The sequence below is a fragment of the Monodon monoceros genome, unplaced genomic scaffold (genome assembly GCF_005190385.1).
Source record: "Monodon monoceros isolate NGI ecotype Baffin Bay Population unplaced genomic scaffold, NGI_Narwhal_1 Super_Scaffold_16, whole genome shotgun sequence".
Lineage (NCBI taxonomy): Eukaryota > Metazoa > Chordata > Mammalia > Artiodactyla > Monodontidae > Monodon > Monodon monoceros.
Window position 1 is genome coordinate 70,928,684 of NW_021703772.1, and position 24,667 is coordinate 70,953,350.

The following is a 24,667-nucleotide window of genomic DNA, read 5'->3' on the forward strand; positions in this document are numbered from 1 at the left end:
AGAGTAGCAGTGGAAATCGCATTTAAAAGTCTGAGAAATCCTGCAGTACAGACATTTGTCCAACTTTGTGTATCTCATTGTTTCCTAGAATTATTTGATCATGGTACCTAGAATATTTACTAGCTATATTCTGTGGAACAGTTTGGGAAACACTTATTTAAAGGAACCTTTTGCATTTTAGAGTTGGAAGGGACCTTAGAGATCATCTAGTCCAGCCCTTGTAATTTACCCCTAAGGAAATTATAATCCAGAGACATCGAACGATTTGTTCAAAATCTCACAGCTCAAAAAGCCTAGGTCTTCTGACCCTGAATCCTCCATCATTCTACCTTCAGAGTCTTGGCTTTTCCAAGTGTGGCACACCCTTGCACCAGTGTTTTCAGAATTGCTTTCATATGAGGTGTTTTATTATTCTCTGAATAACTAAGTCCTTAGGGATGGTATGTTGCATGTTACTTTCAGACAAAATAAATTATCTGCCAACTGTCATATGTTTTGTTTTTAACTTCTCCTCTTTTAAGGTTAGTTTTCCCACCTATTTTATTGTTTCTTAAAGCATTTATGAAATCTAGATTACTGACTTGGAAGTCAATCTAGTTTAAAATATCAGTGATCTAGAAAACCCACAGGTTCTAATTATTAATGGACATTCTTTTGCCCTCTAAATTTGTTTTGTCTTTTTCACCTAATTGGCTGTGGGTAGACAAATTTACATATGTTTAGCCCCTTCCTGCCTGACTTACTACAGCATGCAAAATTTGCTCTGTGGTTTCTAGAGTAAGTTCCTGTATAGAAGAAACCACAGTTTAGACTTTACATCCCTGCTGTGTGCTAAAGGCCCCTCTAGGACACACTGAAATGTGCTCTTAAAAAATCTGAATGACCAGTTCCTTGCCCTTTGTTACCATTAAGATATTTCAGGTACTAATAGTTCACTTGGATACTTTCTCTTTTTATGTATCTTAAGGTTCGTAGTTGCTTAGTCTCAAGAAAAGTGGGTGGGTCCCTGTCAGAGACTCTCACTGATTCTTTCTGGTGTCTACAACATGAAAATTTATTCTGAATGAATCCTGTGATGTGATAACTAGTGCTCTTTATGAAGTGATATGAAATAATGTCATGTGTATCACAAAAGAAGCATAGAATATTAGTGCTGAAAGGACCCTAAGAGATACACTTTTGTAAGTACTCATTTTAGAGTTGAGGATGTTTCAACATCACACAGCTTATTTGTAACAAAGCCAGGACTAGAACACATGTATCCAGGCCATAGTGCAGTTTGAACCTTTTCAAACAAATCCAGCTTGGATTATTATTCATTCCATCAATATTTTAGAGACCAGTATGGGCCAAGCACTGTGTTAGGCCCTGAAGGGAATAAGAAATTGATGATTTTATTTCTCAATGTTGTAGTGAAATAGGGGCTGTGGAGCAGGTGTATAAATAACTATACAAGGTAGAAATGAATCAGTGGCTTAAGAGGTGTAGCTATTTAAGAAGTGCATGGTGTAAGAACATGTCTAACCTATAGCTATCATGCTCCGATTGACCTTAATTTAGATGATTTGACTTTTAGGTGCATTTGATTTGATTCCAGATAGAAACAACGTTCTCAATTGGCTGATCCATTTTGTCACTGTGTTGATTGTCACATTAGAGTTACCCTACCCTTTAATTGACTCTATTAAGCTGCTTATTAGGGCATAAAGCAGAGAAGAAACGGAAGTATGTCTTCCACATTCTTGGCATTAATTCATTGCCAAATTTAGTTTAGTTCTCTAAGAGGGGTGTGGAAGAGGTAGAGAGCACAAAGAGAAATTCAGGCAAAAATGGTACTATTTCAGTTTCTAAGAGGCTCTTCTTTTCATTGTTCACAAGTCAAAGGTATGAAGTAGGGTTGGAAAACATCACTTGTGGAGCTGGGATTGTTGACAATCAAGGGAAACAACAGATAAAGGTTTACCTAAAAATTGCTCGTACATTTCACAGACCACCTACAACTGGGGCCAGCATACGGTTGTCTGTGAAGGGCCCGATAGTAAATATTTTAGGCTTTGCAGGCCATAAGGGCTCTGTCACAATTACTTAGCACTACCTGTGGCTTCAAAGCTGCCATAGATAATGCATTCGGATAGGCTGTGTTCCAGTAAACTTTGTTTACAAAAGCAAGTGGCAAATGGGATTTGGCCTCTGGACAGTAGTTTGCTGTCCAGACCACCCCTGTTTTATGGAATCCTTTATTCGTTGTCTCTTTTACCAAAAGGTGCACAGAACCAACTGAAAGAAAGTGATACTCAAACCAGATAGTAATGATACTTATTAGCACCATCAAAATGGAGTAGACAGAGAGTAAAACCAAGTGAGTGTAGGTTTGATTCTTAGCTTTGATCAGAAGGTTTTGGATTAAAGGTTCAGTCTTTTTTTTTGTTTTAAATAAATTTATTTATTTTTGGCTGAGTTGGGTCTTTGTTGTTGGGCGCGGGCTTTCTCTAGTTGTGTCGAGCGGGGGCTACTCTTCGCTGTGGTGCACGGGCTTCTCATTGCAGTGGCTTCTCTTGTTGCAGAGCACGGGCTCTAGGCACGCGGGCTCAGTAGTTGTGGCACGCGAGCTTCAGTAGTTGTGGCTCGCGGGCTCTAGAGTGCAGGCTCCGTAGTTGTGGCACATGGGCTTAGTTGCTTCTCAGCATGTGGGATCTTCCCGGACCGGGGCTCGAACCCGTGTCCCCTGCATTGGCCACTGCACCAGCAGAGAAGTCCTAAAGGCTCAATCTTGACCAGATATTTTGTTTGGTTGTATTCGGGGAGGCTTCCTTCGTGTATCTATGTAATCAATACTACCTTGGTCTTTTTTTTTTTTTTTTTTTTTTTTTGTATTTTGAATCCCTAAATCTTGGTCATAATTCTGAAATGGTGAGACAAGAGAGCCGTGATAAAATAGAAATAGCATCCTAGGAGTAAAATGTTAATTTTTTTTTCTTTAAAAATATGTTTGGCGTAGTTTGCTAGGGCTGCCATAACAAAGTTCCACAAGCTGAGTTCTTAAACAGTAGAAATTCATTTTCTCACAGTTCTGGAAGATAGAAGTCGAAGACCAAGGTGTTGGCAGGGCCGTACTCCCTCTGAAGGTGTTAGGGAAGAACCTATTGAGGCCTCTCTCCTAACTCCCGTCTTCACGTGACATTCTCCCTGTGTGGATGTCTGTCTCTGTGTCCAGATTTTGCCTTGTAATAAGGACACCAGCCATGTTAAGAGTCCACCCTAATGAACTCATCTTAACTCCATTACCTTTGTAAAGACTCTATCTCGAAATAAGGTCACGTTCTAAGATACTGGGGGTTAGGACTTCAGTGTATGTGGGGTTTTTTGGGGGGCGGGTGGGGGAGGACAAAATTCAACCCACAACAACCTGGTACCAGACATTCCTTCATCTTGAGTGAAGCTCATCAGTTGGGTACCCTGGTGGACCCCAAATAAAGCTAAAATGCTTCGTGACTCACTCGTGGTCACTTTGGCTTTCATAACACAAGTGTTACACTGGTGGCCCTCTTGTGCATAGCATATAAGGAAATGTTTTATTTTGTTGTTGTTTTTCACCTGTAAGATAAAAGATACTTCTTTACAGAAATAGCTTAAACATGTAAATAGCTATGGATGCGTCCATTTCCAACCATAATCGTCAAGGACCTTGAGGAACTAACTGCTCTGTCCCTGATCTGCTTTGCTCAAGTCCATACCTGCCATTCCAGTCAAAAGTACTTTCCTTGCTTCTTGAAGTCTGTTTTTCCTTCCTCTCCTCCAGTCTTTTGTTAGGCTATCACAGGTGGCCATGAAACTCCACCCTCTCATCAGCAAAGCTCACTTTCCTTTCTTCTGGAAGTTGAAGTTCAAGGTCTCCCTCTTCCAGGAAGATAATCTCTGTCATCTCCCTTTTCTGCAGTTCCTGCTATTACATTAGAGCAGAATTTTGATGTGATGGTTTTCCATTGACCGCATCTCAGCTGGGATGTGTATGTGGTGGTGTGGAGAAGCAGTAATGCCCTTTATACTCAGAAAGGGATGAATCGCACCATTACCCATTAAGGCATCAGGTTACCTCTAGGGACTTGGAATGGAAGTGAGTTCCTGAAGTTATTAGGTAAGTCCTTCGGAACAGGGAGATTCTTGCCATTTTTAAGTTTGTTTTGAAAACTATCATAGAGCTGTAGTTCTGTAAGAATGTGAAGCCGTATCAAAGCTTCTTGAGTCTTATACAAAAAATTTAAAGCTATTCATACATTCCATTAGAGGTGCCTCACTTTTGTTATTCTTTCTTTCACTTTTTCTTTCTTTCTCCGCCTCCCCTTTTTTTGACAGATACTAAGGGCACATCTTGATAGCACCAATTAAAAAAAAAAACAACTAAATTAGTTATTTCTCTTTACCAAAGTATTCTTCATTATATATAATTGTTGCTTATTTGCTGAATTGGTCTTTTTGTTTGGGTGTGTTTCTCATCACCAGCTAGGTTGTTTTAAGGTCTGAGCACTTGGAAACTGTATTTCTTTGCAGCATAGTATTTATGGAGCATAGCGTTTTACATGCATATCTGGGGCACAGTATTTGCTGCTTTCATTTTCAGGTTTTCTTTAAAAATCCTATTTCCTTACTGCATCCAGGACATGGATTTGCTCATGCAGAATTTTTCAGAACTACCTCAGCGTGTGAAGTTAGGCATACTTATCAGTTATTATTTCGGCAAGAATTTATCAGTGACTGGCAGTGCTATGTGTCGGGGAAGGTACATTTCTGCCCAGAATGAGGTCATTGGATTTATAAAAGCAGCCACTTTCTGAAGTTTGTTTGTTTTCTGCAAATAGTCACATAAAGCAAAGTAAGGATTGAGACAATTTGTAAAATGAACACGTGTGGAATTGACTCCCTGACTCCGAATGGGAACAGAAAGATGTTGTCTTGTAACTGTGTAGGAGACGCACTGTGGAAGGCCTCGTCCCAGGGGGTATCCTCTGAGCCGATGAGTTGACATTTCTTTGTACCCAGTGAAGTGTATGTAGAGCTGGGCATTCAACTCTCTATATGACTGTTGGTGAGAAGCCACGAAAACCTCTCACATCTGAGGGAGGGTTAGTAAGAAGTGTCAGATCAGGGAACCAGAAATTGCTTGGATCAGCTGATGGAAAAGAGAATCTAGAGGGTGTGACTAGAGAGTGTGCAGTTTTAGAACCGGAGACGCCTCTTCCTGCCGGCAAGTCCAAGGATCCAGTGTCATTTGGAAGAGCTGAAAGATAAACCCTGTGGGGAGCAAGGGCACAAGATGGCGGCTGCTCTGCGAGTAGGATGGTCACAGCCAGGGTGCTGGGTCGTAAGTGGGTAGGGGCCTCAGTGCCCTGAAGACTCAGATTAGCTGTAGAGGCCATAGCGTAAACCTTCCAGAGTAGGAGGGACACCAAGGTCTCTTGAGTCTCAGAGATGTGCTCTCTTTGTTCTACTGTTTATGTAGGCATTTCCTGAAGTGTGGTCCCTGGACCAACGGCATCAGAATCTCCTGGGGTGCTTATTAAAAAAGGTAAATTATTGGGTCCCACTACCTCACTTTCTCAAACACTACAGGGGCATTTTAAGGTCTCTAGGTGACTTAGAAGCTCACTGAAATCTGAGGACCACTGGGTGAAATATTCCTCAGAAAAGCTCTGCCTGTGGGCATCTTCAGTGACAAAGAATGAGCTAGCTTATAAAGCAGTGATCTTTTAAGTCCAGGGGTGATGTAGGCAGGAAATGTAAATGGGTACCAAGTAAGAGAATGATAGATGTATGAGAAACTGAGTCAAAACTGGGTCCAAAGAAAAACTGGGATATATCTCCCAAGGCTGACATCAGAAAAGCTGACAGCACGTGTCCCTTGCAACCTTGGTTGGCCAGAGCACTGCACCGGCTGGGCTGATGCATTTGAGCCATTCTCTCTTCCTATAGAAAACTGGAAACGGTTTCAGAGGTCAGTCTGTAGAAGTGCTGAGCCAGCTAAGATGCCAGGGCCAGCCGTGAACCTCAGGGACCAGATGAAAATCTTCAAAATGTAGTACACAGAAAGCTGTTTCTTTTTTTCCCCCGGTAAAATTTTTGCCAGGCATGTTTTTTAAGCAGCTGCCTAGGGTGTATATGTGTGTTGGGGGGGTGGGAGGAGGTGCATATGCTGCTAGTTCTGTGTACTTGTTGGGGGAGAGGACATGGCAGGGAGGAGAGATTCCTGAGCATCTCATAGTCTACCTAACTGTATGTGTATGATGAGAGTGGGTTTCCATTTTATTTGCTTCGTTGACCCTTTTTCTCAGCATCTCTCCCCTACGCACTGAGTGGGCAAGACTGCCATTGGCAGCAGGGATGAGAAAGGTTCCAGGTCTCACACCATTGCTGAGACACTCCCTTCCTCCACAGCTAGACAGCTGTCTAATCAGAAGCAAGCAAAGGACCAGCTCATCAGACAGTGGCACCTGGCTCCTTGCACTTCCACGTGCATCTTTTCTGCTTGCTTAGCCACAGCCCACAAACCTTGGCAGTTATTGTTAATTTTAGGAAACGACATTTGGTAATTAAAAGCTCTTGCTAATAAAATTTAGAGATCTACCCGATTTTTTATTCAGCCCTCTTAAGGGAATAGGGCAAAAAGAACCATTAAGAGAAAAAGAGTAGTTAGTGTAATCTCACTTGCCTCAGTGTTTTCCCCAGCCCCATTTCCTAAAGCCACGATTGGCAGTCTTTTGATATTTGTAACTTTGATATTGACAATCATACATAGCTCTGTCTCTAGCTAAGAGGGAAAAAGCAGCCCGGAAAGTCAAGAGGTGGGGGTAGTCTTAGGATTTGAAAAACCAGACAGTAAATATCCTGAGATAAAACTTGTTGAAAGCAGCAACTTGTACACCACGTAGAAAACATGCTTCTCAATTCTTCAAGCGACGTCCATTTGGGAGGAATGGTGCACTACAGAGAATATCAATTAGCAGAAGGATACCAGTATACTGGAAGATAGGCACCAGTTAACAAAAAGAGGGTTAATGGGAATAATCATAAAATCGTGCCGTTCAGTTAAAAAAAAATTCTGAGGGAAGTCGAATACGTCCAGCTAGGTATGTGAAAAGGGCTGTGTGGTTGGTTTGACCCCACGTGAATTAGCCAGCTGATTAAGCTGCTTAGACTGTTGGTGTCGTTTTACCTACAGTTAATAAAATTTGAGTATTTAGATTAAGAAATGAAGTCATCCTACTGCATGAGTATTAAAAGTTCTCATCCAAAAGTTCATCTGTAAGTTGAAATTTTAAAAATCAGAACACTTTTTTTTTTTCTCATAGAAACATCGTATTTGGTGAACTGGTTCCTAGGTTTGCCAGTCGAAATGTTATTAATAATAGCTAGATTCCTCGGTTAGCCCCAAAGCCCATGGTCTTCTAATGGAATTTTAGAAATGACATTGCCACCTTCAGTTCTGAATCTCTGTTGAGCAAAGGGTTATCGTATGGTACGTTCAGTAGAGGAAGAGAATGCCTTTCTCACTTCTAATAATCATAGTGAAAAACGTAAATTGAGTGGCCTTTTGCAGTCTGCCTCCTCTCTCTCTGAAGGTTGAAGATAACAAAAGTTAGGCACCTCTAATGGAACATATGCACATCTTTAAGTTCCCTTGTGATGCTCATCTCAACTGTTTTAGGTGATGACTGTACCACATCAGATTCAAGAAGTTTGGGGATTTTAAAAGAGGGGCCCTAACCCAGATGCACCTCTAGTTGGAATTTTAAGTGTAAAACTCACCCAAATGAAAAGGTCCAGGGAATAGGAATATTTTGGTTAGCCAGCCTTTCCAGGGAGCCTTTCCTGGGGAATCAGCTCCTCCAGTTTCCCTTGCCTTTCGCAGCATCTTCCACTTTTGAACCCACAGGGTCATTTTCATTTTCAGTTTTCTCCATTTTCTTCTTTACTGTGGCTTTGCAAAGGAGCCTCAGAGTAGGAGGAAGGGGGATTGAGAAGCTACTTACCTGTATAAGTCAGTTTCAAGCTTAGGACTGGTGGTGTCTGTACTGAGCAGAGCCCTCTTGGCCATCTGGGTACCAAGTTGTGAGAGGAACACTGAGAAGGATGGACTCAAGTGTAGCTGGCAGTCATTAAGCGCTTCTTCCAAGCTTTGCATTTCACTAGGGGCCCAGCAGTGATTAGCTTGTGCTGCCTTCACAACTACTCTGTGAGCTAGCATAGACAGTGTCATCCTTACTTTACAGATGAAGAGATGAGATTCAGAGATAATTTGCCTTAGGTCAAGTTCAGTGGTAGATCTGAACTTGAGGCAGTCTGATTTCAGAATGCATCCTTTTAACCATAATTGCTTTACTACCTCCTTAGGAGTTGTCTTGGTCAGAGAAGTTGTTCGGTTATTGTTGCTTGTCGGGAGGTTTAAAGGAATACCTTTGGGGGGGTGATAGTTATCATTAAAGATTTAAATTTGGATAAAAGAAGGGGAGACTAGACTTGTATGCTGTGGCAACTAGAAGTGGTTTAGAAATAAACTGGGGCATCTGCTGTCTTGTAATGGCCCCCCACCTTCACCCCCCATCTCTGTGCCATAGAGAGAAATCTTCCTTTGGATATGAGGTTGGACAAGATGACACATAAGTTTCTTTCTGGATATAATTATGGTTAAAGAATTAATCGGTGTTATAGTGGGTACAGATGTAAAGTAATTCTCTGTACATGTTCTGATTACATAAGTAAGTTTAGGAGAAGTAAGGTTAGGAGGGTCAAAATCGGCCTTCAGAGAAAGTCACTGTAGTGGGTTGAATAGCGTGTCCCAAAATTCGTGTCTAACCAGAACTTCAGAATGTGACTTAATTTGGAAATAAGACCTTTGCAGATGTAATTAGTTAAGGGTCTTGAGATACAATCAGAGCAGAATTAGAGTGGGCCCTAAGTCCAATGACTGGTGTCCTTCTAAGAAGAGGAGAGACACAGAGAGCTGACCACGTGAAGGCAGAGGCAGATTGAAATTACACTACCTCGAGGCAAGAACTGCAGGAGCTGCCAGAAATTAGGAGAGCAGGAAGCAGTCTCCCTTAGAGCCGTCGGGGGAGCATTGCCCTGCTGACACCTGGATTGCCGACTTCTGGCCTCCCGGACTGTGAGGCAATAAACGTCTGCTGTTGTAAGCCACTAGGTTTGTGGTGATTTGTTACAGCAGCCTTAGGAAACTAATCCAGCCATTTCCCACTTTCTCCCCATTTATATTTTAACTTCGGTATAGCTTAATATACAAATGTGACATTATAGTTACTATACAAATCTAAGTTTTAAATTTCCTGACAGAAACTAGTGACATTTGAATTGTATTAGGATGGTGATACTTATATTTAAGTAACTTTTTTAAAGCAATGCAGTTCATTTCAAGGAGTAGCATTTTCTCTGTTCTTCTAAAGCCATGCTGCGGTTGAGGGGGCGGTGGGTGTGATTTGTGGTTCATCTGAGAGAATTTTCTCAAAATACTCAGATGGCTCCATTAAGAAGTTAGTCCTCTAAATAACTCTCTGTCGTACACTTCTCTAAGGTTAAAAATCAATTAAAAGGATTGGAGTGAAGGTGTCATTTTTCAATTGAGAGTCTACTAAAGCAACTCCTGGCAAGAATGAATAACAACTGCCTGACCAGATGTGGCCGTTACCAAAGGCAGGAGGATCCCAGAGTGATTATATCTTCTTGAAGGTTTATAGTAATTCTGATTAATCTGTTTTGAAAAGACAGATACCCACATATCTCAGGTATCCAAAGGCAATACGATTAAGATTATTAGGACTCATCTTTTTCTCTGAATTATAATTCTCACTATCAATCATAATTTGTCCAGCATCCCTGGTGTTTTTGAAGTCTTAAACTAGGAATTTTAAAAGTCCACCTGTCATAGAGTTGGGAGATTGTTCCAGAGATGCTACAAGTCTGGAGAGGAAATATAATAGATTTCAGTGAAAATAGAGATCTTGTTTCAGCTACGAAAAGGGTATGATTGATTCATTTTGCCCCAGATATCAAACTCCTCTCTAAGACAGACTCTGCCATCATCCAGCCCTGGCCAACTCCTCTCACCTCTTTATACCCCAGAGCTGTTCAACATACAGCAGTTAAAGCCCTGCAACAGTTGCATGGTTTCTAACATATGTCAGTCCATGTTTTTTCCCTCACCACGTACATAAAGTGCTTGGTCCAAGCTCTGTGCTGTACAGGGTGGGATAGGCAGGCGCAGGATGTGGTTACATGTCCTCAAGGGGCTTACAGGCCAGGGAAGCAGATTTATTCTTTAATTCAAATGTAGAAATAACCATGTTAGTAAGTGTTAAACTTTTGTTTAGATTAAAATACCATGTACTGAGAAGATCTAAAGGAAAGCATGTTGCCTGAGTGTTTTCTAGAGATATTCCTACACAGTCATGCTGTACTGTTGGGATCGGGGTAAAAGGGAACTTATCACTAAGTTCCACTGTTTTGCAACCAGTTTCTTGAGCCAAAAACCTTTTGGTTATGTTTTATTGATGGGTATTAGGAAGATTTTTTAGTAACCATGACATAGGCAGAATATTCACGGCAAAGGTCATTTTTTTAAAAAAAGAGTCTTTAGGTAGAGCAACTGTGTATCAAATAAGGCCCCCAATTCGGTGAAACTCAATGGCATACCCCTCCCTTAACGCCTACTTTCTCTTCCGCTTAGCTCCTAAAGAGGTTGTCAGGCAGACCGTATTTCACATCCAGACGGCCACCTCCTCAGTGATGTTGGGAAAATCTCTTAACTTCTGTATTCTCAGCTGTAAAATGGTGAAAATTATACCTCCCTTATTGTGATTAAATGAAAGAATACATATAAAGCACCTAGCTTGGTACCAAAAGACACAATAAATGCTCAACAGTGTTAGCGATCAGTACGGTGAATAACACTCAGTTCTCTAGAAAAAAATGTTTGCAGTAAGCTGTCACGGTTTAAAATGGTGTTCTCCCTTTAGCTGTTGCTTATTTCGCTCTTTTTAAAGATTGTCTAGGTAAATTTGATAGTAAAAGGATCACAGATTACAGCCCCAACTAAAACAGGTAAACAAATGGCTAAGCCTACTCCCCTCAATTAAGAGAAGAGTATTATTCTTGACATCTTGTCTCTTTCTAGAAAGATAACTGCTAGCGAGCATTTGCACATCAGCTATTATCGCAAGGTATGTTTGGATTTTACAGTAAGAAAGAACGAAGATGAAGTTAGAGTCTCCGATGTAGGTGATGCAGGCAAAGTTTCCATGTGTATTTCTGGGGACAGCGGAGTGAGATAACCTGTCTAAGATTTTAATGGATAAATTCTGGCTTCAGTATTTACAATTTACATACTACCTTTCGAAAAATGTATTCAGGCAGGATTAAATTGTTTTTTAGATCTGCATCTCTTCCTAATTTGCTTGGTACTGGAAGTTCTCCTAAAAGTAGGATGATGGTGTAATTTGAATAATTCTTATGTAACTGGGAGCAGCTACTGGGTTGCAGAGACAAGCAGAGCAGGGGCTGACTGGCACCCTCCGTGCCTCGAGGTGAGGACCTCCTTCTCCAGCTTCCCTGGCTGGAGTGTAGAAAAGGCAGTTTGCCCATTCATTCCTAATTTTTCCCCCCATACTAGAAGTTACAGTGCCTGGTTCTGGTCTTTTAAAAAAAAAATCTACAATTCTTCTTAGTTCATTCTTTTGTTCTATGTCCCGATTTTTAAATTGGGCAGAGAGTACTGTTTTGAGATTAAATCTAGTCCAAAATGTAAAGGAAATATCCAAAGACTTGAATTTTAGGATTTTTTTTTGAATTTTAGGATTTTTGATGTCTGTATGGAGAAATAGAAATTTTAAAACTGTTTTTGTCCGCCTCCTGCATTTTTTCTGTTTCAGCAAAATGATTTGGTAATGCACAGGTTCCCTGAAGTATCCTTGCTGCTACTTTACATTCACACAATCCGGAGAGCTGCTACTTCACATTCACACAATCCAGAGAGCGTAGGAGATCCTAGGTGGCTTGCAGGCCACACCTGGACCATTCCCGTCTGCTCTGTCAGGACAGGGGTTCACAGCAGTGTTTTTCCCTTTCCTGTGCCGGCAGTGCTCGTTGGCTGCTTTGGTTTAGGTGGGGTGGGTGCAGAGAGCTGGCCCCTCATCACTGGTCATCGAGTGTAGAGTCTCCTGAAGCCAGTTTCCATTTAGGTACAATTGTCTTCACCACTGTGTTTCTTTGTCGATGGGTGGGAAGAGATGATGTCATTTTCTTGTGCATTTAGAAGGACAGAGATTTATGAAATCCAGTTTGGGTACCTGTCACTAATAAATTAGGTTAATCTGGGATCATGATTGAGAATGAAAGATTGCATGTTTGATTTCATGAAGCAAAGGTAAAGGATATTTTGTATGCTACATAGTGAAACTAAATATAAGGAGAGGAAAAGGGGATGGACAGGCTCAATGGAGCTGTGCTGCTGTGGGGTGTGTGACCCCCATACCCGACCCCCCAAATTCACAGAGGTTCCGGGTCTCCTTTCTACCGAGAGCTAGAACTTGAATCATACTGTCCCAGGTTTCTTGGAAAAGAAGGTCCCTCTGAAATTTTCAACTTTCAATCAGTTTCAAATGAAACTGATGCTTTGTGATTAACTTGAGCAACAGAAAATAAAAGGTCTTCAGGAAGATGAATAGCTTCACTTTTTTTCTTCTTGAGCAACAATCCCTACTTTAAACAAAGAGTATTGTGAAATAATTTTTCTTTTGAAAAAGAAGTCCTGTCTGGCTTACATAAATACTGAAACTGTTTCCCAGATTGCACTTACTGCAGAATGAAGTTGTACGTTAGTTTATCTACTTCAGAAAAGATGAAGAGAGGAGTGAACCTTGCCAGCACTTGGGTTGGTTACCTTCCAAGGCACCCAGGTACTCCAAGGCTGATACCATCAGTCCTGAAGTGATTAGACAGCAGTAGTGCATGGGCTGGCTCCACAAGAGAGAGGAGAGTCTCTGGGCTGCTGTAAGCAGTGGATATTCAGTCTATATATACAAGAGAAATCCCACAGGAAAGAAAACTTGTTCCTGCAAAAAAAAAAAAAAAAAATGAAATGCTTACTCAGGTCAAAAGAGGAGCAGTTCTTTAAGTATACTGGTGAGCTACTTGGGAGCAGCATTCTCATAATTTTGGGGATTTCTGAAGGAAAACCAGCTCGTCTTAGAGAATGAATATGAGTATAGCCACTGTGAAGCTTTAGGATAAAACCAGACACTGGAATACATGAAAGGAAAATCTTCCAAGTCTCTAAGTTTCTTTGTAAGGAAACTGAGGGTTGAAGTTTCTTGGTTTAAGTGAGTGAATTTGTGACATACATAGGGAGACTAGAGAGTGGGTGGACAATTCTAGAGACTTTTCAAAGGTTTCTAACCTAAGCTTATTAAATTGCCATTTGACCCTGAATGTACTTCTCTGACAGAAAGGCAACAAACTGCTATAATTAATCTGTTTGATTTATGTATCTTCTTGTAGATGGTACAGATAATGATTGTATTATTCACAAATTTTTAATATAAACACAAAAATAGAGTGGTGGCATTCACAAGGAGTTTTTAGGAAGTTTGAATTGTAAATTTAATAGATGGTGTGAGTTTCCTTTTTTTTTTTTTTTTCGGTAAGCAGGAAATTGGATGTCTAGCATACACTTGGACATCCAAGTAAGCAATCTAAAATATGAGGTGTAAAAGAGGCAGTACAAAATACATACTTTTTCTATGATACCTTAACAAGACTAGCACATCAGTTTTCCTTTTTAAGACTCATTGAGAAAACTTGGCATGTACCATTATAAGTGCTACAATCCTTGTAGCAAATAAGGGCTGGTGCCTTTTGACAGCACTGGTGGGAAGGGAGACCTAGTCCTGCCTTGAATTAGCTGTACAACATTGGACATATACATGCTTTGACTTCTTTGGGCCTCACAGGGGTTTCCTGAAAAGTAAGGTATTGAATTAGATCAGTGTTTATCAACATTTTAAAAGTCAAGCCTTCTTGAGTAAAAATAAAAATACTGCCCCTATCTCCACTCCCCACCCATCTCTTAATATTCTTTTATACTTCCAGTTGAGAATTACTAGACTGCATGATCTCTGATGTCTCTCTCAGCTCTGGAAAGCAGATGAACAGAGGTTTTCATTTCATTTTATGGATAGATGCACCTTGCTCCTTCTTAAAGTTGGAAAGGGCCCTTTCCAGAATTCATTGTCACTCACCAAGAGTATTTATTGCCTTGAGTCCTTCCTGCCTTATGCATGGGCAACACCCAGAAGCTTGCCAGAACTGCAGAATCTTGGCTCTACCGAAGTGGCTGAGTCAAAATCTGCATTTTAACAATGCAGGTGATTCCTGTGCGCATCAAAGTTTGAGAAATGCAGCAGAGCACTGTTTTGTAACCTGCAAGTGGCAGTATTAGTGGGGTGTGGAATCAATTTAGTAGGCCGCTACTAAGTCGCTACCAGCATTTCTTATTTAAGGAAATAGGCAAGAAAAGGTACTGTTAGGGTACATTGCATAGGGTAAAGGAAAATAACTTCTACGTCTTTGCCTGTATGTGTATACAGTGTTTCAATCTCAGGCAAAAAATTAATTTTTTAGGTGGATCTCAGGCAAAAAAAAAAAAAGCCACTGTGCTTTGTGTCTCAGAGACAGTGTGTCTCAGAGACAACCATCTGCTTAATCCCTTCTACTTGCTCACAGACATTTACGTAGAAATACATACACAGAGATACATAATAAAAAGCTGTCCTACACTAATTATCCATATTGTGTCAGATGTAAACTGCTAAATTGTACCATGAAAAAGCAATAAATGTGATTATTAATTTTTTTGAGTTGTAGTAACTCAAAAATTTTTCCTGTTGATGTTTTACTTTGGCTATATACAAATCACAACACGGTCAGATACGATTTCATTTTTTGTATTATTATTATGGGAAGATTTCAAATACTTGTTCAGTTTCCCGAAAGTACAGATAATGCTTTTTTCTCCAGGGACTGATTTGTGAAACCCATAATGCTGCAAGCTTATTCACATGTCCTTTTGCATCTTGGGAAAAAAAAAAAATTGAATAAATTCATTTGGGGTTTTTTGGGGGTAAGCTGGCTCATGTTTTTCTAACTTTATGTTTAGTTAATCACTTTACAGTACTTTCAATAAGTGTTGTGTAGTGTAAAGAAAGTATATTTTTAAATAGGTGATTTCCACCCTGAGGACTTTGCAATCTCAGCAATAATTCTTTACTTACAAAAAATGCTAGAAGATACAAACTGTACTATACATAGAGTTTTAAAAACAGCTCATTAGAGAAATGCAAATCAAAACTACAATGAGATATCATCTCACACCGGTCAGAATGGCCATCATCAAAAAACCTAGAAACAATAAATGCTGGAGAGGGTGTGGAGAAAAGAGAACACTCTTGCACTGTGGTGGGAATGTAAATTGATACAGCCACTGTGGAGAACAGTATGGAGGCTCCTTAAGAAACTACAAATAGAACTACCATACGACCCAGCAGTCCCACTACTGGGCGTATACCCTGAGCAAACCATAATTCAAAAAGAGTCATGTACCAAAATGTTCATTGCAGCTCTATTTACAATAGCCAGGAGATGGAAGCAACCCAAGTGTCCATCATCGGCTGAATGGATAAAGAAGATGTGGCACATATATACAATGGAATATTACTCAGCCATAAAAGAAACGAAATTGAGTTATTTGGAGTGAGGTGGATGGACCTAGAGTCTGTCATACAGAGTGAAGTAACTCAGAAAGAGGAAAACAAATACCGTATGCTAACACATAATGGAATCTAAGAAAAAAAAAAGTCATGAAGAACCTAGGGGCAAGATGGGAATAAAGACACAGACCTACTAGAGAATGGACTTGAGGATATGGGGAGGGGGAAGGGTAAGCTGGGACGAAGTGAGAGAGTGGCATGGACATATATACACTACCAAACATAAAACAGATAGCTAGTGGGAAGCAGCCGCAGAGCACAGGGAGATCAGCTCTGTGCCTTGTGATCGCCTGGAGGGGTGGGATAGGGCAGGTGGGAGGGAGGGAGATGCAAGAGGGAAGAGATATGGGAACATATGTATATGTATAACTGATTCACTTTGTTATAAAGCAGAAACTAACACACCATTGTAAAGCAATTATACTCCAATAAAAATGTTAAAAAAACAAAAACAGCTGGAAGGAGGTTGACCATGCTGGTATCCTAACTCCATTGGGGTGAGGCAGGAAATTCAGGCTTTGCAGAGGTGTTCTGAGCTGTCATGATAAAGGTAATGCTGCACTTCCCTTAGGAAATTTCCTTTTTTCAATTTATTTTGAGTAAAAAGGAAGAGTTTGTTCTTGTCCCTTTGCAGGGCTCTGTGTCAAGGAACAAAACAGGTGTGGATTTGAAAATTCTTCATTTGAGACCCAAAAAGAGAATAAAAACACTCTCTATGCACCTGCATTCAGAATCCAGGAGAGTAATCAATTTTGTACCAGGAGTTTGGCAGGATTTTCTGTTTACCGTGTTCCAATAGCTGGTTGTTATGAACTTTCTTTTAAGGTGGTTTTGGAGCTATTACATGGTCTTTTGATGTATAAGAGATTAAATAGAATGTGAAATGCAACTTTTTACTGATTACATGTTGAAACAGAAAGATGTGAGGCTGTTAACCAACAAAAAGTCTCAATAGGTCCAAGTTATTCAGCTATAATATTTTCATCTGAAGACCACTCTGGCTATAAGAACTCTGAATATTATATCTTAAAAAAATTTTTTTTAATTTGTTTCTTTAAACTTTAGTTGTAGTTTTAGTATAGCTTCTGTATTTACTGTATTTCCTCATAAACATCTGTGGCTAAATAGGGACTCTGTGCTTGGCTTAAGTGGTGTAGGGAGGTGAGACCACAGCGCAACTCCTGTCTGTCTTCTAGCTGCGCATGTAGTTGGGTGAGTCTTCTTTCTCGGGTCTGCTGATTCAACCTCTTACTCCATTTCTCTGGCTGTTGGTGCAGGTAGATAAGAGTACCCAGGGGCCTGGCTGGGTTCTGTCGTGATATGCCTTAGCTGGAGACAGCCAGAAGCATTATCCAGCCTTAGAATTCGGAAATGGAAGGGAGCTTAGAAATCACCCAGTCTAACCTGCTCATTGCCCAGGCGAGGACCTTGTGCTGCCCAGAAATGATGCTCCAGGTACTGGCCAAGGCAAGACTGGACTCCAGATATGCAGATTTTTCCATTCAGTCATTTTTCTTTTGTATGTAGAGAGGAGGGGGGAGAATTTCCTTAGGTTTATGTCCTCCACAAGCTATGCTCTTCATTTATCATCTTAAAATTTTCTGTTCTCCCTGTGAGACTCTGAACAGTCATGTGTGACATTATATCCATATTCTATATCGATTTCTAGGTACTCCTCCTACCTTTCTAGTGTCATCCCCCCACACACACCTTCTCCTCCCCAAACATCAGCTTGTCCTAGCATACCCTTGAGCCAACCAAGGGAAAAGACAAAGGAAAAGAGGTTGGTCTTTTCCCTGGCTTCATGAAGAATGATGCTTCCTGTCTGTATCTTGGTCGGCTCTTCTCCTCTGCCCACACACCCACCCCTTTCAGGACTGCCTTTCCTCTGTTTTTAATGACTTGCCGTTAATATCCAGCTCCCTCAGCCATCTACTCCCTCAGTGAAGCCGCCTTCAACCTTTCTGTCCCAGGCCCTCTCATCCCTCTCATCTCATCTCAGGGATGAGCAGTTGGTTGAACTCTTACTACTTTTAGAAACCATACCACACCATTTTACGTGATGCAATTAAGGGTAGATAAGGCCAGGAGCCCACTGTTAAAAGCTTTTCCTTCCTAATGAATGTGCTTTCTGGTAAGGAAGTTTTGAACCCGTTGCCTTAAGCCCCTCACTTACTTTCTTGGCCTTCCAGTTTTCCGGTGAATAACATACTTAATGCCTTCAGTGCGGAATCTTTATGTTGTTTTTTGTTTTGCTTTTAAAGATTTTTTTTTTTGACGTGGACCAATTTTAAAGTCCTTATTGAATTTGTTACAGTATTGCTTCTGTTTTATGTTTTGGTTTTTTTGGCCGCGAGACATGGGACCTTAGCTCTCCCACCAGGGATCGAGCCCGCACCCCCTGCATTGGAAGGCGAAGTCTTAACCACTGGACTGCCAGGGAGGTCCCTATTGTTTTGTTTTTTAAAGGCTTTTTTTAAAGAGGAGTTTTAGGTTTACAACAAAACTGCGAGGGAGATACAGATTTCTCACCAACCCCGGGTCCCACACACTTATTCGCTTCCTCCGTTATCCGCATCACTCACCGGAATGGTACATTTTAAAATTTCAGTGCACGTCTGAAATTTATTTTTTTTTATCTGATGGACTTAGGTAAAGAGATTTCTATGTAGAGATTGCAACTTTACATTTAAGGATGAGATTTGATAACTATCTTAGTGAATATTAATTACGAAGCCTTGGGAATTTTTAGTTTTAGATTTTTTAAATAGCCAACATAACAACATGGACCTCTCCGCTTCGACAGACAGAATCCAGCAAAAGAATGCTGAATAACCTATTGCTCAGTTTCATAGTTTGAGGCTACAAAGTTTGTTTCCAAACAAGGAACAGTGACAATATGAGACCCAGTTCATTAACTAATTAGCTATGTGATTTTAAGCTTTGATATCCTGGCATCCAATGGGATTACCTGATATCTGCCCATTTGTCCTCCTTCCCACATGATGGGTGAGTAAGACTCTGCATGTGTGAAGGGGCACCATTGTTCTGGGCTAATGTCGGTGCTGTCCTTTCGCCTCCTGGCCTACCCGGAAGAACATCTGCTTCCTGGCCAGCTTCTCATCTCTCACTAACTCACCTCCCACTTCTCAGCTGTGTACTTTCCCAGCTCCCTGTGCCAGGAACTTTATCTTTCTCAGTTATTATTCCTAGCCCTTTTGGAGCCACTCAGATGTCTAAATGGAAACAAACCAACAAAAATGTTCTGACTGTGACAAAATTGGCCTATTCAGATGATCTGCCCCCCCCCACCCCCGTTCCATAATTCCCCTAAATTATTAAATTTCCTTTGTATCTTGAAAGCTTTGGGAGAAGAACCAGTATATGGCATTAGTTTGGTAGACAGTGCTTTTGTATAGTACTCAGTTCACGCCAGGCTTGATACTATACTATTTCCTGGAGAAATGATGATGTCCATGACTTCTGTCTGCTCTCAGGAGCAACTGTAATGATTATTTTGCTTCTGGATAAAGGAAATAGTTGATGTGGTAAACCTCCCTGCTGTTTGGTGGTGGGGTGTATGTGTGTGTGTGTGTGTGTGTGTAGGGGGTGGCAGGGTGGGGACAGGGATTATGGATTATAACCTTAACTATGAGGATGACAGCCTTAAAGAAGACTTGAGGGTAATTAAAAGGCAGATACTAGGTTTCCCTTCCCTTCAAAGTATATTCTTAGGAAAGTTACTAAGTGAGGGGGTGAGGGAAGAACAGCTTCAGCTATAAGATTGGTCAGAGCACTATTCTTGAGCCTATTAGAAATAGGAAGGAAATAGGACAATAGAATTTATAGTGACAGGTCTTTGTTTTTTAATTGTTCTTTGCTGAATAGAAATCTACAACAATGTACATGATTACTAATATATTTTTAGTTCACACGTGGTTAATCCCGTTTTTAAAAGAGACTTAGATTTGCATTTATATAGAAGAGACTTCTTAATGTGCATTGGGGTGAGGGGTGATGTGATGGGGAGGGAAATAGATTTACCGTACGTGTAGTTGCTGCGTGTCTGTCTTTTGGTGTAGGAGGTGAGTGGGCTTTCCTGGTGGGATGGAGGCGTCAGAGCTGTCCACACAGGAAGTCTTCCCTGAGTGCTGTCCACACAGGAAGTCCTCCCTGATTGTGGTCCACACAGGAAGTCCTCCCTGAGTGTTGACAAGCCCTCTTCCTGCTGGTGCCCACACCCACTCCTGCAGGGAGTGCAGAGAGGCTCTGCTAACAGAGCCACCCATTTATTCGCCACCAACTTTTTTTTTCTATCACTTTAGGCATGCGAATTCAGCCTAGTTAAATGTTATTGTGAAAACTGAATTAGCTTGTTTTCCCTGCCCTTGGATAGATAACTTGATAGGTATCTTGTTTACCTGACCTGAAGCAGTGAGATTAGGCCAAAGAAGGCTGAGCTACAGACTCCTAGGCTCTTGTGGGATGGGTCAGCACTTAGCTGTGGTCATTCAGCCACCCAGTTCCTTAAATAAATAGGTTGAATTTGTGAAAATTGTCCACATGCTTCATCCAAGGGGTGGAAGGTGGGGAGTGTCTTTTCAAATTCTAGGGCAGCTTAGGGGTTTTTCAGAGGCAAAATGTAAAAGGACAACCAGTGATGAAAATGGAGTTTGTTAAAATATCGTCCACTTGTGAGCTTTTTTTTTCTTTCTTGTTTTTTTTTTTTAAGTTTGCGGTTCATGCTGTTGAGGCACTTGACTACAAAGTGTAATTGCTTTAAATTGATCAGGGTTCTGAAGTTGTAGATAAAGACTTGCCAGTGTTTGTGTTTCAATCTGGGAGTGAGGGTTTCATTCTTCACTGGTTAAGTGGAGCCTTCCTAAAATGGTGACTCTGATGTTCGGCTGTAACGTGCTGTAGCTTTCCAAAATTGTTTGCAGAATTCTTTTAATGAAAAGATTTATAAGGTCGAATTTTAAAAACTGAACTTTTTAAGGGTTTTGTTAAAAAAAAAAGCACAAGTTGACTGTTGCTCATTAAATTAACTTAAAGGCACCTTGGGATTTTTTTTCTTAAAAAAACTTAGCCACCAATGGTATTAAGTGTCATATTTCAGAAAAACTTCAGTTTCATAATTTAAGTTGCAGGAAGAATGGGCACAGAAAAATGAAATAATATTAATAGTTCATTTAGGATATAGACAGTGTTTTGGGTGCCATTTAGAGTACAGATTAAGGGCTCTGGCTTTGTTGTCCAGCAGATCTGAGTTCAAATTGCAGCCCTGCCGCCTACTAAAAGTGTGACCATGGCACATTACTTAACGTCTCCTGAGACTCAGTTTCCTGATCTGCAAAATGGGAGAACAATAATGCATCTGTCTCGTTTGGATTAAGTAAGATGATGCATGGCACTGTGACGCATGGCACAGTGTCTGGCACATATGAAACATGCAGGATATGACAATAATTATTACCCTGCTCTTAACAATTATCATTAACCCATTCTGAATATTTTGGAATAAACTCCTTTATTGTGTTTGCATTTTCTTCTTTGAACATGAGGAAGTCTTTATCAGGATTTAAATTTTTAATTTCAATGAGTTCTAAAAACTCAATCTTTGATCTAAAATTTTCTGTACCAGAAAATGGAATATGGACAACTTGGACTAATTTAATGCTTCTTGTCTTTAGTCATCAACTATTTCTGAGAGTTGATAATAGGATTCATTTGAATTTAACCTTGGTCACCAGGACTCACCAGAGACCAGTCACCCTCCTCAGGATGCATTCGGGACCTCCCTTCTCCCAGGTGGGATCGGAATACTAGGAGATTTCTTTCCCCAAAAGAGTAGGTTAGAGAGAAAGTGGGGAGGCACAGACTGTATATGCTCCCCACCTACTTCCAGCATGGGAAAATATTGCTGTCATAAATATGGAGGCCGGTCAAAGATGCATTCCATCAGCTATGTAGATCACGGCTCTGCTTCTGCCAAATATAGATACATAAATAAAAGCCTGCTCCTTCATGTCCAGGAGATCTCCAGATAACTCACACATCCACATGTTTCTTTTCATTGTGTTAAGTCTATGCCCGACGCTCCACTTTCCACCCCAGAGAAGAGCAGAGGTGAGAGCTGAGGCAGACTTGGGATGCAGTCTTTCAGATGCCTGCTGGTTCACTTTCTTTGGGTGGTGTCATCCCACTGCAAGGTGGGCATGGACCCAATCCACAGCTTCTGTCAGACCCCTGCAAGGCTTACCCAGGTGACCACGTTTCATCCGCCGACTGCAGCGCTGAACACACCAGGTCCTATGGTGAAAAGCTGTGTTTGAGGCAAGCACAAGCTCTCGGATGTGAATCAGAGGCGATTTAAGAAAAACTACAGTCTTGCCTAGATGTCTACAACTGTCAGTCCTTTGTGTAAATCGAAGGCTAGGGACAGGGTGGCGATGTATGTGTTAACTTCCCAGCCCCTCTGTTCTTCACTGAAGTGAGAAATAGAGGGTGCCTGGCTGATTGGAGGTTGCAGCTAGCAGTTATATTGAGTGACTTTGGAGAAGGGACATAGACCTCTGTGTGGCACAGCTGAGGGGTCTGAGGTGCCAACAGTGGCAGAGCAGGAGAAGGGCTTAGTTTATACCTGGAAAGCTGTTTTTATCCCTTAGAGACAAACAGGGATGAGAGGAAAGGATTTGAGTTCAACTGCTTATTAAGGGCATAAATCAGATAGACTTGATAGGATATGATCTCAGACAGGTTTTGTTTGGATTAAGCTGTGCTGATGTTCCTGGTTCAAGTTCAGCCTTCATTTATACATTGACTGTTGTTAACCCTTCTTGCACCTCTCCTTTCTGAAAAAGAATCCCTTGAGATAAAGTGGTGTTTGGACTCTGATTTTAATTTAGCAAGGGCGCTGGGCAGTGAGAAGAGCAATCTTCATAGTATAGGCCATGAAGAAATGGTTACATGTCTAGATTCATGAGGTGCCCAGCGCCTCAGGATACTGTGGAGTTAGGGTGGCCGTGGCAGAAACTGGGTGCAGAGCCAGATAATCTGTCCTGGAAAGTTGAGTTTGCTGACAAGGTCAGCAAGGTTATATTTATTGCAGGGGGTCTACGTTTTGACCTTTCTAAAGTGGAATTTAATTGTGTCCTAGAGATGCCTCATTTTCTTGTTTATGGTAGTAAAAATCAAGCTGTAAGATTTGAAAATTTTTTTGAATGTCTAGTGACTAATTTTACATCTTCAAACTGTTACTCAGTGTCAGTGATGCCCTTGGTTAGTCTATTTATTATTTAGAAGATGTGAAGTAAAAAAAATTCCTGTCCTGGTGTGAAACTGCAGAGCATTTGCTGTGAGGACACTTTGGGGTGTGCTGACTTCCATGTCAAACTGAACCATTTAACTTCCTCAAAGGTCATGTGTGTGGCATAGGGACAGAGAACTGTGGTTTCTTTCGATTGGTTAACAATTATCTGATGTGAGTACATTTTCAGACATTCTTCCTAGGTGGCTGCCGACTGAAACCACACTGAGCCTGGCTTGCAGGCTTTGTAAAAGTTACCTTGGTTGCTGCCAGGCCTGGGAAGGTTTCCAGCTTCTACACCATTCTCACAGGGGTTAAATTTCACAAGGTTAGCCAGAGCGAAAGGTAGCCGACCTGTGAATCTTATCCAGATGTCTCAAGGAAGCCATGGGCCTGTCTTAGAACTAGGTGAAGTCTTCCTTATTTGAGCCTCTTGACTGAACTCTAACCTTCTTACAGTTGAAGAGTAATCTTTTTTTTTTTTTTAATCCCTAAGAATCATCTCAATAAAATTGTCAGCAAGTTTCAATCAAGTGTCCTTCAGAATTTGAAAACCTTTTCAAAAGTCCAGTGATTTCTAAATGACTGTAGATTAAAATGATATTATCAATAACTTTATGCAAGTTCGTTTTGAGTATCAGATGTGTTCCTTAAAGTATTTGAATAAAATCTTACAAAAACTTAGTCCTGTTTCAGGTGTAGGTAGAGAATATTCTGCTGAGTAAAATCCTATTATTCATGTTGAAGGAGAGGGTGTTTTTGTAGAATGAACAGATCTTTTTTAAGGTGTAAATTAAAATCTGCGGTAAAGTAGCTGAAGATAAATCTGTATGCATATCTTGGTAACTTCGTCTTGGTTGGGAGGTCATACAGCCTCTGAATGGTGCCGAATCGGTTCTGTCTGGCGTTCTAACGCTGCCGTCTTTGTTTTCCAGCAGTCTCTGGTCCCAGCCCACCCCATGGCCCCTCCCAGCCCCAGCACCACCAGCAGTAATAACAACAGTAGTAGCAGTAGCAGCTCAGGATGGGATCAGCTAAGCAAAACGAACCTCTATATCCGGGGGCTGCCTCCCAACACCACAGACCAGGACCTGGTGAAGCTGTGTCAGCCGTAAGTAGAAGTCGTTCTTGTGTTTAGCTCCTAAATATCTCCTTGATCATATTACAGAGTGAGATAAATTGTGTTATAAGAGAGGTTTAGTACAAGACAAATCTGTGAATGCTCATTCTGGTCACAGTTGACAGGGTTTCTAAGTTTTGAGTCCCTGGATGCTTTTTCAGTCAGCATGACGATCAACAGAGTGCCTATATAATAAGATAAATTGGAGCATTTGCTCAGTAGAATTTGACTTTATTGGCGCATGAGAAGCAGGCTATGAATTGTTTAAAAACACGGCTGGTTCCTTTTTGAGGAGTGCTCATATTTTGTGGAAGCACCTCTCGGGGCCATTCTGTCTCATCATAAGAGAAACTTTCGTCATCACCGTTTGTCAGAAAGGTAGTTACCGTCTAACTTAATCCTAAATGGGTA

The 24,667-nt window shown here is 41.0% G+C and overlaps 1 protein-coding gene across 10 annotated transcripts in view; it reads left to right on the forward strand.

Annotated features, from left to right (window-relative positions):
* RBMS1 (RNA binding motif single stranded interacting protein 1) overlaps positions 1-24,667 on the forward strand; it is a 213,692-nt gene that overhangs the window by 94,812 nt on the left and 94,213 nt on the right. For 7 of the 10 annotated variants that reach the window (XM_029224860.1, XM_029224866.1, XM_029224864.1 and 4 more), the window contains exon 2: positions 24,072-24,247. In XM_029224860.1, the coding sequence (XP_029080693.1) occupies positions 24,072-24,247 (176 nt within the window). The remainder of the gene's footprint in view (positions 1-24,071; positions 24,248-24,667) is intronic. The other 3 variants (XM_029224861.1, XM_029224865.1, XM_029224869.1) reach the window with 1 other exon arrangement.